Below are 16,606 nucleotides of genomic sequence, written 5' to 3' on the forward strand. Positions count from 1 at the left end.
TGATTTAAACAAACGGTTCACTTTAATTTAGCGTTGGGATCTACAATTTATTTTAATGAGTCGGTTCGTTTGGATGGTTCATGTGAATGAACTGGTTCACATAGATGATTCACTGATTCACTTGAGGCAGTCACTGTCTTATTTTTGAAGTGAAATATTTAATTGCTGATGTTTATTAATATATTTTGACTCCGTTAGATAAAATAGGATGTTTTCTACATTAAATAATGACTATTGATAATATATGTAGGTTTTCTAGATTTACAGCACAAATATGTTCATTTTAATCAATATACGAATGATCTTTGTCTCCATCTGTCTGTAGGCTCCGGTTCTGCAGTATCTGTACTATCTGGCTCAGGTGGGCATCGCCATGTCTCCTCTCAGTAATAACAGTCTGTTTTTGAGTTATCACCGGAACCCGTTACCGGAGTATCTGTCACGCGGCCTGATGGTGTCGCTGTCCACCGACGACCCGCTACAGTTCCACTTCACTAAGGTGAGCGACAGCTGTCAATCACAGCAGGCGATGAGCTCATGACGTTTGCCATTATTCTGTGTCTGATGTTAAAGCATCAGTTTCAGGTTTAACGCTGCATCAGGACGACACATTTCGCCGTGATGACGATTTATGACGGTATTTACGGCTGTGTCTGTGTTTGCATGACTGTATGTGTGTGGTGTGAAATCAGGGTCAAAAATTAACTTTTTAATGCACGTTTTTTTTTTTACAAATTGAAATTGTTTTATCGGTTTAGCTGTTTGAATATTTAGTAATGCTAATAAATTTAGAGTTGAGTGGTAAACGGCAGAGATTAGCAAGTACCTTGCAGTGTAATATTTTTTTCGATTTCATTCCTTTGTGTTTTTATTTTGGCTGTTTTAACGGCAGGAATGTTGTCGAGTTCTGGAGTTAAAACCATTAAACTATATATATATATATATATATATATATATATATATATATATATATATATATATATATATATATATATATATATGGCTTCTTAGCTAAACTTTAATAAACTTTAATACAATTTACAGCTGAAGTAAAAGTTGTTGGAAGACGCATAGAAGCTGCTTTCTTTGATTTAATTTGCTCATGTCACTTACGTTAGCAAGCATTCGCAATTTAACCCATGTGCGTCACTAAAAAAAAGTTACTCAGAGGTCCTTAGAGGACAAAAATGTCCTTGTCAAAAAACTGCCATAATAATATTATATATTAATATTATTTTCCACGTTCAATTAGTTAATTTTTTTAACCAACATCAGTCCTGATCATAACTATCAAATATTCATTCATCTTCAGAATTTTAACCCTTTAAATGCCAGTTTGTTTATATAATGCCACTGTTGTTGTTTTACACACACACACTTCTCAATACACACATACAAAACACACTCTGACATCCATACCAACACACACACACAATTTTATCTGAATCATTTATTCAGTTGTCCTGCAGTGCTCTATAATACAGCAAACAGAAAATAGGGGAAAAGCTTGTATTTGCTCCATAGGCTAAACATGAGAAAAATGGCGTCATCTGGTGGAAAATATAAAAAATGTCAATTTTGAAGCCAGGGCTCCGGAATGAAAGAATAATATCATAGAATTAATGATTTTATGCTTTAATGGCACTGGGATCAAATATTGCAGTTTTAATGGGTTTCAGTGGGGATATTTTTGTCCTGAAGGTCCTGAGTGTAACTATTTTGTGTACACAGTGTATTATAGATGTATTATTGGAAATGAGGTTGAAATATCAAAATTACCCCAAAAATTCACACCTTTGGCAAAATTTATGCCGTTGGCATAAACACAGCCAAAATGATCGAAAAAACAAAAATGAAAAAGACAAAAATTTCCCGAAGGTCGCACAAGGGTTAAACACAGTGTGTAAAGACGCTGACTGTCACACCTGGAGTCACGAGTTTGAATCCAGGGCGTGCTGAATGACTCCAGACAGGCTTCATAAGCAACCAAACTGGCCCGGTTGCTAGGGAGGGTAGAGTCACATGGGGTAACCTCCTCGTGGTCGCTATAATGTGGTTCTCGCTCTCGGTGGGGCGTGTGGTGAGTTGTGCGTGGATGCCGTGGAGAATAGCGTGAAGCCTCCACACGCGCTACATGTCTGCGGTAACGTGCTCAACAAGTCACGTGATAAGATGCACGGATTGACGGTCTCAGATGCGGAGGCAACTGAGATTCGTCCTCCGTCACCCGGATTGAGGCGAGTCACTACGCCACCACGAGGACTTAGAGCGCATTGGGAATTGGGAAGAAAAGGGGAGAAAAAAAAAAAAAACTGTATTATGTTGCAATTAAAAAAAAAAAAAAAGCAAAACGACTATTAACAGTAAATGTTATATTTACTTAACAATTCCTAAAAAATGTATCAACATGTATAACTTGACAACATTCCCCAATGTCTTTTCAACTGAATAAATTACAGTAGATAAGCCCATTTTTGCTAGCAGTTGGCGCTTGATGACTGTTAATTTTGGACTCTGTGTGTATTCATGTAGATGACTTGTGTTGTGTGTATGATGTGAATGCTGTGTGTGTATAAATGTGTGTGTTTGTGTGTCGTAGGAGCCTCTGATGGAGGAGTACAGTATCGCTGCTCAGGTCTGGAAACTGAGTTCATGTGACATGTGCGAACTGGCTAGAAACAGTGTGTTAATGAGCGGATTCTCACACAGGGTAACACAACACAATACACACAAACACAACTGGACACATTTATAAAACTTTGGCAAATATAGTTACTAATTTAAGTGAGCAATTAAGGTTACTTTGACTTATTCAATTGACTGACTTTTTAGTTTTTTATTTTATTTTAATTAAATGTAGTTATGCCAGTTTGCCTGAAAGAATACAAAACATCTGGACGTCCTTTTACGCACAGTTTACTAACCAGGGTTTTTCTGCACTGAAAATTAATGATATTCATCTTGCGTTCGGCACTTTGTGTGCATTAAATATGCTTCTCATCTGAAACGCCCGGTTTTACTTTTTTAATATAGTTAATATTTATAATTTTAATGTGTGTGTATATATATATATATATATATATATATATATATTAAAATAAATTATATTAATATAGTTTAATTATATAAACATTTAATTTACTTTGAATAAAGTGTTAAATGGAGAACTATTATAACATTAATTACAGAGCTGACTGTACATTATCCAATGAAATTTACACTTACAAACACATTTTTACTCTTGTCTACATGTTTTTATATTCGTTTATTCTCTACGTTTAATTTCTCTCTCTCAGACCAAGAGTTATTGGTTGGGTCCAGACTACAATAAAGAGGGGCCCATCAGCAACGACATCCGCCGCACAAACGTTCCCGACATCCGTGTGGCATACCGACACGAGACTCTGTGTGAGGAACTTCACCTGATCACACAAGCCGTAAGGACACAAGAACTGGACCTCATCGAGGAGGAAGACATGCTGTCATTCGTGCCTGGCCAATCAGCACGCTAGATAATCCCATAACCCCGCCCATCATCAGGACCAAATAAACATGCCATACGCCAGTGCTCATCTCTGCCTTCGCCCGTCACTTCAGATAAACTCAAGTGCATGATTAGAGACATAAATAAGCTATGCACAGATATAAGATAATGTGTGTGTTAGTATGAGGTGTTATACCTCATTTATAAGCCCCATTATAACATCACAGCACACTCATGTGCCTTTTAGTAGCTGTTTTATTTTGATTATAATTCACTGTGAAAATATCTTTCACTCGCTCTCATTATTTTACGCTTGCTTTCTCTTAATCTTTGTTTGGGATTTTATGTCATTTTAAAGGAATATGTTTCTCTGATGGCGGGACTGTTCCAGATGTGCGTGTATAATTAATGTTATCTGCAGGGGGCGCTGTAGAGTCCAATCTACATTTAGCTTATTACTATGAAGAATATTTTTCTAATCGTAAACCTCCCTTAACTTAATATCAACCTTAACCCCTACACCTGCCCTAACCTTTTACCTACCCTAACCCCTTAACGCCAAAGTATACTTCGGTTTTCCGCATACCGGTACATCTCACGCACAGTGTGCATGATGCAGTTTTCGTCATTAGCACATTACATGCGAGCTTGCGGCCAAAAGAGTTACTTGGGAAGGCTTAGCGCTCCACGGTGTGCGAAACCGCATGCGGAAAACCATGCACTTCTTTTTCTGCATGCCGTGCCATCTCTCGTAGACGTTCGCGCATACAGTACAAATGACGATATTTGCGTTGCACACATTGTAGCAGCAAGCGGAAAACCCAAGTATACTTTGGCCTGAACAGATGAAGTTTTTATTAAGTTTACAGATATATATGAAGGTAGTTTCATGTTAGTGATTTATGTATTTTCTGATACACTAGATGTTATATTATTGAATTTAAAACAATCGTTTAACAGGATTCATCATTTCAGAATTTTTAAGTTTGTCATTTTATTTGCATGTGTTCTGCAGTAGTTTCAGCGCAACATTAAACTGACTGTTAATATTTACCAAGTATTACTACAAATATTCCCATAATGATTCACAACATTGTCATTATAAACTCACACAAAAGTTAATGCAAGATCATTGGTCACATTGAGGGAAAAAATGCATGATTTATTAAATTAGCACGACCAAAAACAGACCAAAGCATGACATACAACACACTGAAACAGGTTTGAAATGATCCCACACTGAGAACAAAGGATCACAGCTATTTTCTGTTATTACAAAAATATAGTTTTTTGTGAATGATTGAGATGACACTAGTTTTCTGTCCCAGCAGTATTGATCAGATAAGATTATTTTGTTGATTTTAATAAAGCATGTATACAGTTGCTCCTGCGTGTTTGTGCATTTCTACAAAACACTAGAGAATTAGCAGCTCTGATTATGAATAAATACTAACACACAGGGGGAAATTATTTGAGTGACACAAAATGTTATTTATACACTATTTCCTTCATCCATTAGTAGTTTGTGTTTGTCATCTCTTAGATCATTGGTCTCACTTCTTTGGCCATCTGAAAAGAGTACATCATAAAAGTATTTGTACATGTTAATGACATTGCATACTTAAATATTACATTATGTATTTAATAATAATAATAATAATTTTCTTTATTTATCACACATTATACATTTGCACATGTACGGTGAAATTCTTCTTTTTCACATATCCCAGCTAGGCTGGGGTCAGAGTGCAGGGTCAGCCATGATACGGCGCCCCTGGAGTAGATAGGGTTAAGGGCCTTGCTCAAGGGCCCAACAGTGGCATCTTGGCGGTGCTGGGGCTTGAACCCCCGACCTTCTGATCAGTAACCCAGAGCCTTAACCGCTGAGCTACCACTGCCCTATTTCAATATGACATCACGTGACACAAGGAAAATCTGCCCTTTTGTCCACAGAAGTTAAACATAATCAATGTCACAATTTGGCTTATTTGATTAGTGACCTAAAAATAGAGCAGGAGCTGAAATATTTCAGATTCATTGTATGTCTTAAAGTTTGCTTTATTTTTGTCTTTCAAAATGTTTTTTTGCCAGGATTAGATGAAAAACATATATATCCAATTTTCAGTGTTGTCTCAGACTTTTAGACCGCACTGTATTTAAATGACATCATAGTTATGTACTCACCGCGAGAGCAGATTTGACGTTCTGCAGCTGATTGAAAACTCGACCGCCCTCCTCCGGACAAACTGTCTTCAGTTCATCACGCGTCATTCCCAACAACATGGAACCACTCAGACCTCCTAAACAACGAACCGTACTGACATACAGACGAAAATAAAGTTTATTACCACAGATTTCATCATCTGTCGTTATACAACAGAGCACACTATGTGAGATACTGTATGTGTGTGACTTGACGAATGAGCTTAAAATCATAATTTCTTTCTTGACTTATTTGATTAGACTCAAAAAAGTAAAGACATTTTTGACTAAATTAATTTTTGAATACAAAAGAACTATTTCAAGATGATAATTGGATGGCACTCACTGTTAAACATGCAAGGCAATAAGGTCATGTGACAATAATGGCTCACACTACTGTTGAAAATATTTATCACTGCTTAGTGAATAATTTTTCACAACTGTTCTTCCCTAAATTGTCGCACCGTGTAACGATTTCAGTATAAAACGTTCGTGAAACTGTTCTTCCCTAAACTGTTGCACCGTGCAACGATTTCAGTGTAAAACATTCGTGAAACTGTTCTTCCCTAAACTGTCGCACCGTGCAAAAATTTCAGCGCAAAACATTCGTGAAACTGTTCTTCGCTAAACTGTCGCATCATTCAACGATTTCAGTGTAAAACGTTCGTGAAACTGTTCTTCGCTAAACTGTTGCACCGTGCAACGATTTCAGTGTAAAACATTCGTGAAACTGTTCTTCGCTAAACTGTCGCATCATTCAACGATTTCAGTGTAAAACGTTCGTGAAACTGTTCTTCCCTAAACTGTCGCCTCATGCAACAATTTCAGCGTAAAACGTTTGTGAAACTGTTCTTCGCTAAACTGTCACATCATTCAACGATTTCAGTGTAAAACGTTCGTGAAACTGTTCTTCCCTAAACTGTCGCACCGTGCAACAATTTCAGCGCAAAACATTCGTGAAACTGTTCTACTCTAAACTGTCGCATCATGCAACGATTTCAGTGTAAAACGTTCGTGAAACTGTTCTTCGCTAACTGTCGCATCATGCAACGATTTCAGTGTAAAATGTTCGTGAAACTGTTCTACTCTAAACTGTCACATCATTCAACGATTTCAGTGTAAAATGTTCGTGAAACTGTTCTTCGCTAAACTGTCGCACCGCGCACCGATTTCAGTGTAAAACATTCGTGAAACTGTTCTTCGCTAAACTGTCGCATCATGCAACGATTTCAGTGTAAAACATTCATGAAACTGTTCTTCGATTTCAGCATAAAACGTTCGTGAAACTGTTCTTCGCTAAACTGTCGCACCACGCACAGATTTCAGTGTAAAACGTTCGTGAAACTGTTCTTCGCTAAATTTTCGCATCGTTTAACGATTTCAGAGTAAGTCATTTGTGACAGTGTTCTTCACCTAAATTGTCGCATCATGCAACGATTTAAATGTAACTTAACCCTCCGTTAATCGATGCATGAATGAGGCCCAATACACACAAATATATAATGAGATTATTATTATAAACTATTATGTAAATTAAAACTACTAGTGAAAAAAATATTTTTGCTAACAAATAAAAACGTGTGCAAATTAACAAAAACTAAAATCAAATAAAAATGCAATTATAATATGTGCTATAATACGGACAAACAACAAATAGTGTTGCAGTGAAAAATAAATAATTTGTTTTATAAAATAATTTAATTAAAAATTAATACTATTTATGCTCTATTTATGTTAACTATTAAGTAAACCAAAACTAAACTGAATTTGATATGAAACTAAAGAAAAACTAATAATAAAAAGAGACATTTTGAGTGAAACTAAAGTATTACTATTGTATTAAATTTATACAATTATTATTTTAATATAGTTAATATTTATAATTATTCCTAAATTGTCGCATCATGCAACGATTTAAATGTAACTTAACCCTCCGTTAATCGATGCATCATGCAACAGTTTCAGTCTAAATAATTCACAAAACTTTCTTTGTGTAAATTGTCACATCATGCAATGGTTTCAGTGTAATTCATTTGTGAAACATCTTCCGTAAAGTGTCACATCATGGGACAATTTCAGTGTAAATCGTTCGTGAAACCGCTCTTCTGTAAATTGACGCATACAGCTTAACGTAAGAATGGTTTTACAAATAATTTACAGAGAAATTCAGCACGTTTCATGCATGAGGTCCACTGACTCATGAATCTCTGTTTCTCACATTTTACTGAACTCCTTGTGTTCCAGCCAGGCTTTGACTTCATCCGGACGGGATTTTCTGGTGAGTCCGGGTGCAGACGGAGTTTCCTGCAGGTTATGAGAGCAAATTTATGAATATGGACATACAGTATAAAAATCAGAAAGCGTGTCAGAACTACAAATAAACGTGACAGATACATACACTTTTCTCCTGCTGATCTGGAGACTGTAGCATGTTGTTCGGCACATAACCGACCTGCCCTCTTTTATTCTTTACCTTCCACCACTGCTTAGACATGTCCAACAACTGAACACACACACACACACACACACATGTTAGGGCTCTAAAACCAGAAACATACTCTACACATGTACACAAACACAGACGCCAATGCTTGGATAATGAATAGCAATTTTCAGAAGATGAATTATTGTTATAGTCCAAATGAAATTGAAATGTATTAACTGTTTGTTGTGTGTAGTAATCTTTAATTTACCTGTAGTTCTTCACCTTTACTGATAGTGAGTTCACGCTCATTACGAGCAGCGAAATCAAATAACGCTCGCAAGTAGCTCGCTGGTAACTCCTCTTCTGGGCTACAAAAAACACAAGAGTTACACACACAAAAACAGCATCGTACAAACAAAATCTCATCGTATCATTGAATATTTATGTGTGAAATATCTGTACCTTTGTTGCTGTTCCTGTCGTGATTTCATACTCTATATAAGAAGATAAACAAATGATAAAAACTAAATCAGAATTCAGAGTAAACTACAGTGATTTTTATAAATGTAAAACAAAGAAATGTGATGACGTAAAAAAAATGCAGATTCACCATTTGTGCACTATTTCTATGTCACTAATCAAGCAGGTAAATGTGTGACGATGAGTGTTTGTACCATTTGTCGAGTGTCAAATGGTCGTGTCACTGGTTCTCTGCTGGTTGTGTTAGTGTTGTTTGGTCGGTTACTGTTAGTGTTGGTTGGTTCAGTGTTTGTGATGTCCTGTGGCTCCCAGCCATCATCAAATACTGGTGTGAATGTAGGAATGTCTTCATCATCTTCTGGCCATTTAGTACTTTAACACACACACACACACACACACACAGTCACTGAGATGTGTTTATTAATGTGTCGCAGCAAGTGGTGTGTTCAGTGTGTTACCTGGGGATGTTCCAGGCGTCTCCGAGTGACTGCCAGAGTTTGTCTTCATCAGGTGAAGCTTCTTCACTCAAGAACACAATACACTCCGGTTCGAAGAGAGGAGCGATTACAGACTGAGGGAGATCTTCAGCGCAGTGACACACTATCTACACTCACACACACACACACCCATCAGAACAGAGCTTCATCTTGAGAACAGTGTGTAAAACACATGAAAGTGTGTGTGTGTCTCACCATGTCCAGTATAGAGAACAGACAGTGTGTGAGGTCTGAAGCACTGGGGTCAGTAATCTGTCCCTGCAGTTTAGCCTGATAAACACAGATTAAAACAGATTATCATTACAAATGGTTATTATAAATTATAACAAATTATATTACATTAATACAGTTAATAGTTTATTACAGATTATGACAGATGTTATTATAGATTTTTATAGACTACAATAGATTATAAAAAAATTATAGATTAGAATAGATTATATACAGTAGATTACAAAAGATTATTATTGACAATCATAGATTACAATAGATTATTTAGATTAAGATAGATTTTTATTGAATACAATATATTGTTATTGATTTTCAGATTAGAATATATTATTTCGATTACAAGATTGTTATAGATTTTTTTTATTCTCCCCTTTTTCTCCCGAATTTAGAAAATGCCCGATTCCCAGTGCGCTCTCTAAGCCCTCGAGGTGGCGTAGTGACTCGCCTCAATCCGGGTGGCGGAGGACGAATCTCAGTTGCCTCCACGTCTGAGACCGTCAATCCGCGTGTCTTATCACGTGGCTTATTGAGCGCGTTACCATGGAGACGTAACGCGTGTGGAGGCTTCACGCTATTCTCCGCAGCATCCACGCACAACTCACCACATGCCCCATTGAGAGCGAGAACCACATTATAGCGACCACAAGGAGGTTACCCCATGTGACTCTACCCTCCCTAGCAACCGGGCCAATTTGGTTGCTTAGGAGACCTGGCTGGAGTCAGTCAGCACGCCCTGGATTCAAACTCACGACTCCAGGTGTGGTAGTCAGCATCTTTACTTGCTGAGATACCCAGACCCCCATTATAGATTTTTATTGAATACAATAGATTATTAGCGATTTTCAGAAATGACAATAGATTACATGGATTACAATAGCTTGTAGACAGATAGATTTTGATATAGATTATGATATATTAATATAGATTTTCAATCTAAAATTTAGATTATGGATTATATACTGTGTGTGTATATATATATATTTAAGCAATATCACACACGCAATCGTGCTATATGGCCCTACATCAGCAATGTTGTGATTCGGCCGCAATAGATAATCACAGTAGTGCTGATTTAGGGCCATATAGCACGATTGTGAGTGTGATATTGCTTATATACAACAGTTCAATTAACAAATAAATGTTAAAAACAATTAGGAATAACTGAGTACGGTCACAATAAAACACATTTGTGCATGGAACTACTTTCTTACACGATCATGGAGTGCTGCTGAATATAAACACTGACTGATGCTGACTCACTTCACCTCACCAACTGGCTCATATTACACACAAATATGATCTTTTGCCTCCACCTGCTGGCTAAAATATGTAATGTCACAAAATTAAATGTAAAGAGACAGATAGCTCTTAACACATCTGCACTGCTCTTACACTTTAGTTTAGAACGGCACGAACACAAGCGGAGTGATACACACAGTGAAGTACTCATGGAACGTCTCTTGTCCAATCAGATTTGAGGACCGGAACTAACTGTTGTATGTATATATATATATATATATATATACAGTATATATATTTGCATTATGATCTATCATGACAGATTATACATTTTCATATATAACATACTGTAGATTATAAAATATAATTATAGTATTTCATATGTTAGATTATATAGATTATGATAGATTTGTATAGATTATAACTGACAATATACATAGTGTACAGCAGTGATATTTCACTATTGAAAACAGTAGTTCTCATACCAGCAGATTAAACGCCATCTTGACTTTCTGCAGACAGAATATAAACTCTTCATCTGTTGGCATTCCCTTCACAGCTTCACCAGACAAGACAACACACAGAGAAAACAATAAAAACAGCATTTATAAGCATATATAATCCAGCTATTCTAATTGAAACAAATCTATCATGTCTCTCACCTTTGTGCTTTTTCTTCTTTTTCTTTTTGTTGATTTTTGGAGCCACAGCTGCTAATCTTTCCACAAATGCTTCAATATCATTAATCAGATGATTCAGAATGTCCTAAGCGGAGACAAACCAATAAAAACTCTCAATTCTATATGTGAAAATTCAAGCATTATTTTGATTAAAGTGAATACTCACAATATTCCTCTCTCTCTCAGTGTATGGCCTCTGAGGAGGCGGGGTATGTCTGTGGGCCCTGTCTTCTACTTTAGGAGGAGGAGTTAAAGGCTCCACCCTCATATAGGTGGAGTTATTTCTGGAGAGGGGTGGAGTTGGAACAGGGGTCTCATCTGAACAGGACAAAAGCAATCATTCTTTTAATCCCTATTCACATACTATGACCAAGTGCAAAAGGTATGTATTTAGCTGGTGATGGCAAAAGATGTACTTTAAGAAACAACACTGTTGTATGATAGATACCACGTGATACATATTCTTCAAAGGGTGATGGTTAAAATTACCGAACAAGTATGCATGGATGCATGCTTCAATCATCCACCTGAAATGTGTAGTGTACTATCCAGGCATTTTTCAACATACACTGTGTTCCTTTCACTTACTGATTTAAATATTCTACCACTGTTTTGATGTTATCTCACCATAATCTGGAGCGCTCCATTGTTCTGGAGAAGGATTTTGAAGAATCAACTCTGGAGGTGGGGAGGCGTTTTTAGAGTTTCTTTGCATGAAGGTTCCCGGACCGGCTTTGCTGCAGAATCAAACATCAGACTTTGCATGTAATCACAACATTTAATGATTATTTATAACGAGATAAACTCAATGATCTGAGAGGATTTATGATGGAAAATATTCATCAGCCAACCTGATATTACTCTGTTTGTGATCATCTTTTTTGTTTCGTAGTAGGCGTTCCAGGTCTTTTTTCAAGTAATCTGCCTGAACAACAAATGAAAATAATAGTTTATCATCAGAACAGCTGAGAAACCCAATCGGTCAGGTCGTGAACTCACCCTGAGAGATTCGCTCTGGAACAGGAAGACGTTGGTTACGCGGCTGCCTCGTTTTTGGACAGATACAGTCAACAGCGAGTCATAAATGCCGTCATCCAACACGGCCTTCAACTCTACAACACTGCTCAATGGCCATGACTCCAACACATCCTGAAAAAGAAAGATTTCAGAAAACCAACAAGATTCAAGAAACATTTGGTTTATTGTTCAGTGTGAAAATATATTTAACTAATAGTGAGTGTAAAACCAGGGGAAGGTGGTTCAGATAGAATTTAGCTGAACTTCTGAGCTGGTAATTTTATCTTCACCTTGGTTTCGATGTCTGTGAGAAGTAGCGTTCCATCTTGCATCTCCAGAATCACATCTTGACCCCACAGGCGACCCGTAGCATCCAGAAACTTCAGTCTCTCCACACAGTCATCAACATTACACACCTGCTGCCCGTCTAACTCACAGGTGAACAGATGCTGCAGGTGAAAACACATTTACAGTACATCTGTTTTAGATTGATTCCATTAATAAATCAGTGGAGATGTATTGAGTTACTGCAGTATTACTGTACCTCCACTCTGTACTGACACTGCTGCATGTGTCTGTTAATAGATTCAGCATATTCCTTTCTCTGAACTAAAGACAACATACACAATATACACAATAATAATGACAAACACACATACAGCAAGGTTGTTGTTTTTTTCCAGCTTTATAGGCTTCAGTGAGTCCAGGGGTTCTGATTAGGTCTGATGTGGTCTCTAGGGGTCTGATGTTGTATAATGTTGACTGATGTGGTCTCTAGGTGGTCTGATGAGGTCTGATGTGGTCTCAAGGGGGTCTGATGAGGTCTCCTGGGGTTCTGATGAGGTCTGATGTGGTCTCTAATGGGTCAGATGAAGTCTAATGGGATCTTTAGGGGGCCTAAAGAGGTCTAATGTTGTCTGATGGGGTCTCTAGGAGGCCTAAAGAGGTCTAATGTGGTCTCTAGGGGTCTGATGTGGTCTCTAGGTGGTCTGATTAGGTCTGATGTGGTCTCAGGGGGGTCTGTTGTAGTCCCTAGAGGGTTTATTGAGGTCTAATGTTATCTGATGTGGTCTGGTGTTGTCTTTAGGAAGTCTGATTAAGTCTAATGAGGTCTAATGTGGTCTCTGGGTAGTCTGGTGAGGTCTAATGTTGTTTGTTGGGGTCTGATGTGGTCTCAGGGGGGTCTGATGAAGTTTGATGTGGTCTTTAGTAGGTCCGATAAAGTCTAATGAGGTCTGATGTGGTCTCTAGGGGGTCTGATGAAGTCTAATGTGGTCTGATGAGGTTTGATGTGGTCTGATATAGTCTCTAGGTGGTCTGTTGAAGTTTAATGTGGTCTGATGTGGTCTCTAGGGGGTCTGATGAAGTCTAATGGGCTCTGATAAGGTTTAATGTAGTCTCCAGTGGGTATGATGAGGTCTAAAATAGTCTCTAAGTGATCTGATGAAGTCCAATTGGGTCTGATGAGGTCTGATGTGGTCTCTATGGATTCTGATTAGGTATAATGTGGTCTGATGTGGTCTCTAGTGGGTCTGATGAGGTCTAATGGGGTCTTTAGGGGGTCGGATGAGGTCTAATGTTGTCTGATGAGGTCTCTAGGGGGCCTAAAGAGGTCTAATGTGGTCTCTAGCTAGTCTGATGAGGTCTAATGTGGTCTCTAGATAATCCGCTGTAGTCCCTAAGGGGTCTCTAGGGATTCTGTTGAGGTCTAATATTGTCTGATGAGGTTTGATGTTGTCTCTAAGGGGTCTGTTGAAGTTTTGTGTGGTCTAATTTGTTCTCTAGGGAGTCTAATGAGTTCTAATGTGCTCTCTAATGGGTCTGGTGAGGTCTAATGTTGTTTGATGGGGTCTGATGAGGTCCAATGTAGTCTCTAGGGTATCTATCTACCTATCTATCTACATATCTATCTGTCTATCCTGTTTTTAAACTATTTTAAACTTTCAGACAAGGTGTTGTGAAACCATCATCAAAGTTTGACTCAACATACTTTATCTAGTTAATATATAATTTTAGTAGTAGTTCTGTATGTTTCTAACAGTACCAAACCACTCCTCTAAAGTTAACATGTGACAAGACACTAATCAAGAATCAGTGTATAAAGACCACACAGTTATATAAGGAGAAATCTGTGACCAACAACAGATTAGTTAACGGACAGTGTGATGATCTGGTTAATAATCAACATCATTATCTGATGACTTCACGGACACTCTCATGACTGTGACATCACAGCACAGGATACATTCTGATAATCAATACTCACAGTATATTGATTTAGCACTGGGTCTGGATAAACTTGACAAATCTGATGAGGTTTCATCAACAGCTGTGCCACTGCAGGAAATAAATGATTTTAAACGCACATTTGAGTAATCTGATGTTTAATCACAAACGTGAATCTCAGAATAAATTCTTACTTTGACTGCAGTGAATCAGCATAACCACTGGACCAATCGAAAGGACTCGGACTCCGAAACATTTTCATTGGTATCAGCACCTACTACACACAAACATACATGTCAGAAATTACCAGTTTTAGAAAACTTCAAATGAACAGTTACAGTTATGTACTATGTTGTGTTACTATGGTACAGTGATGGTATCAGACAGCAACACTATGGTACTTTGATACTTATACTAATGTACACATTTCAAGTACCAAGGCCAAAAACAATGGTACCATTCTGGTAGAATACCGTGGCATCACCATGTGCTTTCTAAGATATATTTTAATGCACTTACAATATTGTAGGTACTTCGAAGACTAGAATGACATTACCATAGTTTTTCCATGGCACATTTATTTTTTTTTTATTTTTTTTTAGAAATAGTGACTGCTGCATCTTTTCTCAATTGAAATTAATGTTAAAGTTCATAAATGAAATGCAACCCACAAACTCAATATTCATTTAACTCTCTGTGCTGTATGTGTGTGAGCAGGTTTATGGTGTAATAAAAGAATAATCAGTAATGAACTGTAAGGAGTGTCTGTCACCGGGCTGGATATTAACCAAACAGCTCATCAATATGGAAACCTGACATAACACTGTTCAACACCCAATAACAGAGTACAACAATCAAGAACGTAACACTAACGGCTGTGAGAACATCAGATTTTAATAAAAATAAAGAGTTTTAGTGAATTAGTTGGCAAAAAGAAAACAAACCAGAACAGATTTCTATAACTGTTCACTCAAAGATCTAAACATGTGAAATATCAAAACCGACCCTTTACATAAATCTCAGCTCAGACCATGAGATTCTCACAACTTTTGACTGATGAATTTCTATAACAGCTTTTAAAAAAAATATACATTATTTTTATAGAAATAACTATGTTTTTTTAGAGCTGAACTTACTTAGACAAATGACATTAATTATACAAGTTTTCATGACTTTTATGTGACTAAGATTTGATTAATTTCTATGACTTTACTAGTTTAAATCACAATTTTAAAAAGCTCTGATACCTAGTAATCAAAAACACTTTGAGAGTGGATCAGATTTGAGAGATCTTGTGTGTTTCTTACCTGTGTGTTCAGATGTTGTTACCTGTTCATGATCAAACGCTAACAGCCAGAGGAACAGAGACTCCCCCCGTCAGACATACAGTGGGACAAAGTCTAATCTGAGACACAGATGAGTCTTAAAGGAGCTCAGGTGTGACTGAACTGAGATCAGAGGGGTGGAGATAAGCAGGTGACACCAATAGATCTGAGAGACAAAAATATTAAACACTGACCACACACACAAGTTTTACAATATTAGTGAGGATATCTAATAAATGTAACATAGATTTAAAGCAAACATCCTCACAAGTCGTTTTTCATCATGTATCACTATATCAGTCAAGACATTTCACAACTTAACAATCATACAATTCAAAGTATGATTACAAGTTAGTCAAAGTTTGCATATAAACACAGTATGTATATACATACAGTATATACAGGGGTGTAGATTCCAGGGTGGATGGGGGGGGAACCCTTAATGTGGTTTTCTGTGTATGAAAAAATATATATAAACTCCATGTTTTCTATGTTTGTTTAATGAATCATAAACAATTAGTGAACATGCACCTGTGGAACGGTTGTTAAGACACTAACAGCTTACAGACAGTAGGCAATTAAGGTCACAGTTATAAAAACTTAGGACACTAAAGAGACCTTTCTACTGACTCTGCAATACACCAAAAGAAACATGCCCAGGGTCCCTGCTCATCTGCGTGAACGTGCCTTAGGCATGCTGCATGGAGGCATGAGGACTGCAGATGTGGCCAGGGCAATAAATTGCAATGTCCGTACTGTGAGACGCCTAAGACAGCGCTACAGGGAGACAGGAAGGACAG

The 16,606-nt window shown here is 37.3% G+C and overlaps 2 protein-coding genes across 9 annotated transcripts in view; one reads left to right on the plus strand and one right to left on the minus strand.

Moving 5' to 3' along the window:
- Positions 1–4,867, plus strand: part of LOC127439114 (AMP deaminase 2-like) — a 31,787-nt gene extending 26,920 nt beyond the window's left edge. For 7 of the 8 annotated variants that reach the window (XM_051695184.1, XM_051695180.1, XM_051695181.1 and 4 more), the window contains 3 exons: positions 326–499; positions 2,600–2,710; positions 3,297–4,867. In XM_051695184.1, coding sequence (XP_051551144.1) covers positions 326–499; positions 2,600–2,710; positions 3,297–3,512 — 501 coding nt within the window. In that variant the 3' untranslated portion in view covers positions 3,513–4,867. Of the gene's footprint in view, positions 1–325; positions 500–579; positions 638–2,599; positions 2,711–3,296 lie in introns of those variants that run through there. The other variant, XM_051695188.1, reaches the window with a different exon arrangement.
- Positions 4,626–15,880, minus strand: eps8l3a (EPS8-like 3a). The gene is made up of 20 exons (XM_051695201.1): positions 15,789–15,880; positions 14,676–14,758; positions 14,522–14,592; positions 12,800–12,864; positions 12,546–12,704; positions 12,238–12,387; positions 12,090–12,163; positions 11,866–11,975; positions 11,405–11,556; positions 11,221–11,323; positions 11,044–11,117; positions 9,284–9,358; positions 9,050–9,195; positions 8,786–8,963; positions 8,574–8,605; positions 8,380–8,479; positions 8,085–8,189; positions 7,905–7,990; positions 5,669–5,801; positions 4,626–5,053 (listed from the first exon to the last, which is right to left on the minus strand). Exons 2-20 carry the CDS (start codon positions 14,741–14,743, stop codon positions 5,024–5,026), a joined length of 1,911 nt encoding a protein of 636 aa, XP_051551161.1. The 5' UTR covers positions 14,744–14,758; positions 15,789–15,880; the 3' UTR covers positions 4,626–5,023.
- Positions 15,881–16,606: the final 726 nt, after the last annotated feature.

This window comes from Myxocyprinus asiaticus, chromosome 50 (genome assembly GCF_019703515.2).
Source record: "Myxocyprinus asiaticus isolate MX2 ecotype Aquarium Trade chromosome 50, UBuf_Myxa_2, whole genome shotgun sequence".
Lineage (NCBI taxonomy): Eukaryota > Metazoa > Chordata > Actinopteri > Cypriniformes > Catostomidae > Myxocyprinus > Myxocyprinus asiaticus.

Excerpts from the sequence above, each read along its gene's own strand:
- eps8l3a (XM_051695201.1), bottom strand. The coding sequence starts at position 14,743 with ATGAAAATGTTTCGGAGTCCGAGTCCTTTCGATTGGTCCAGTGGTTAT. Across the intron at positions 14,593-14,675 it reads GCTGATTCACTGCAGTCAAA|TGGCACAGCTGTTGATGAAA; the intron begins GTAAGAATTTAT and ends TATTTCCTGCAG. Across the intron at positions 12,705-12,799 it reads AGTGTCAGTACAGAGTGGAG|CATCTGTTCACCTGTGAGTT; the intron begins GTACAGTAATAC and ends TTTCACCTGCAG.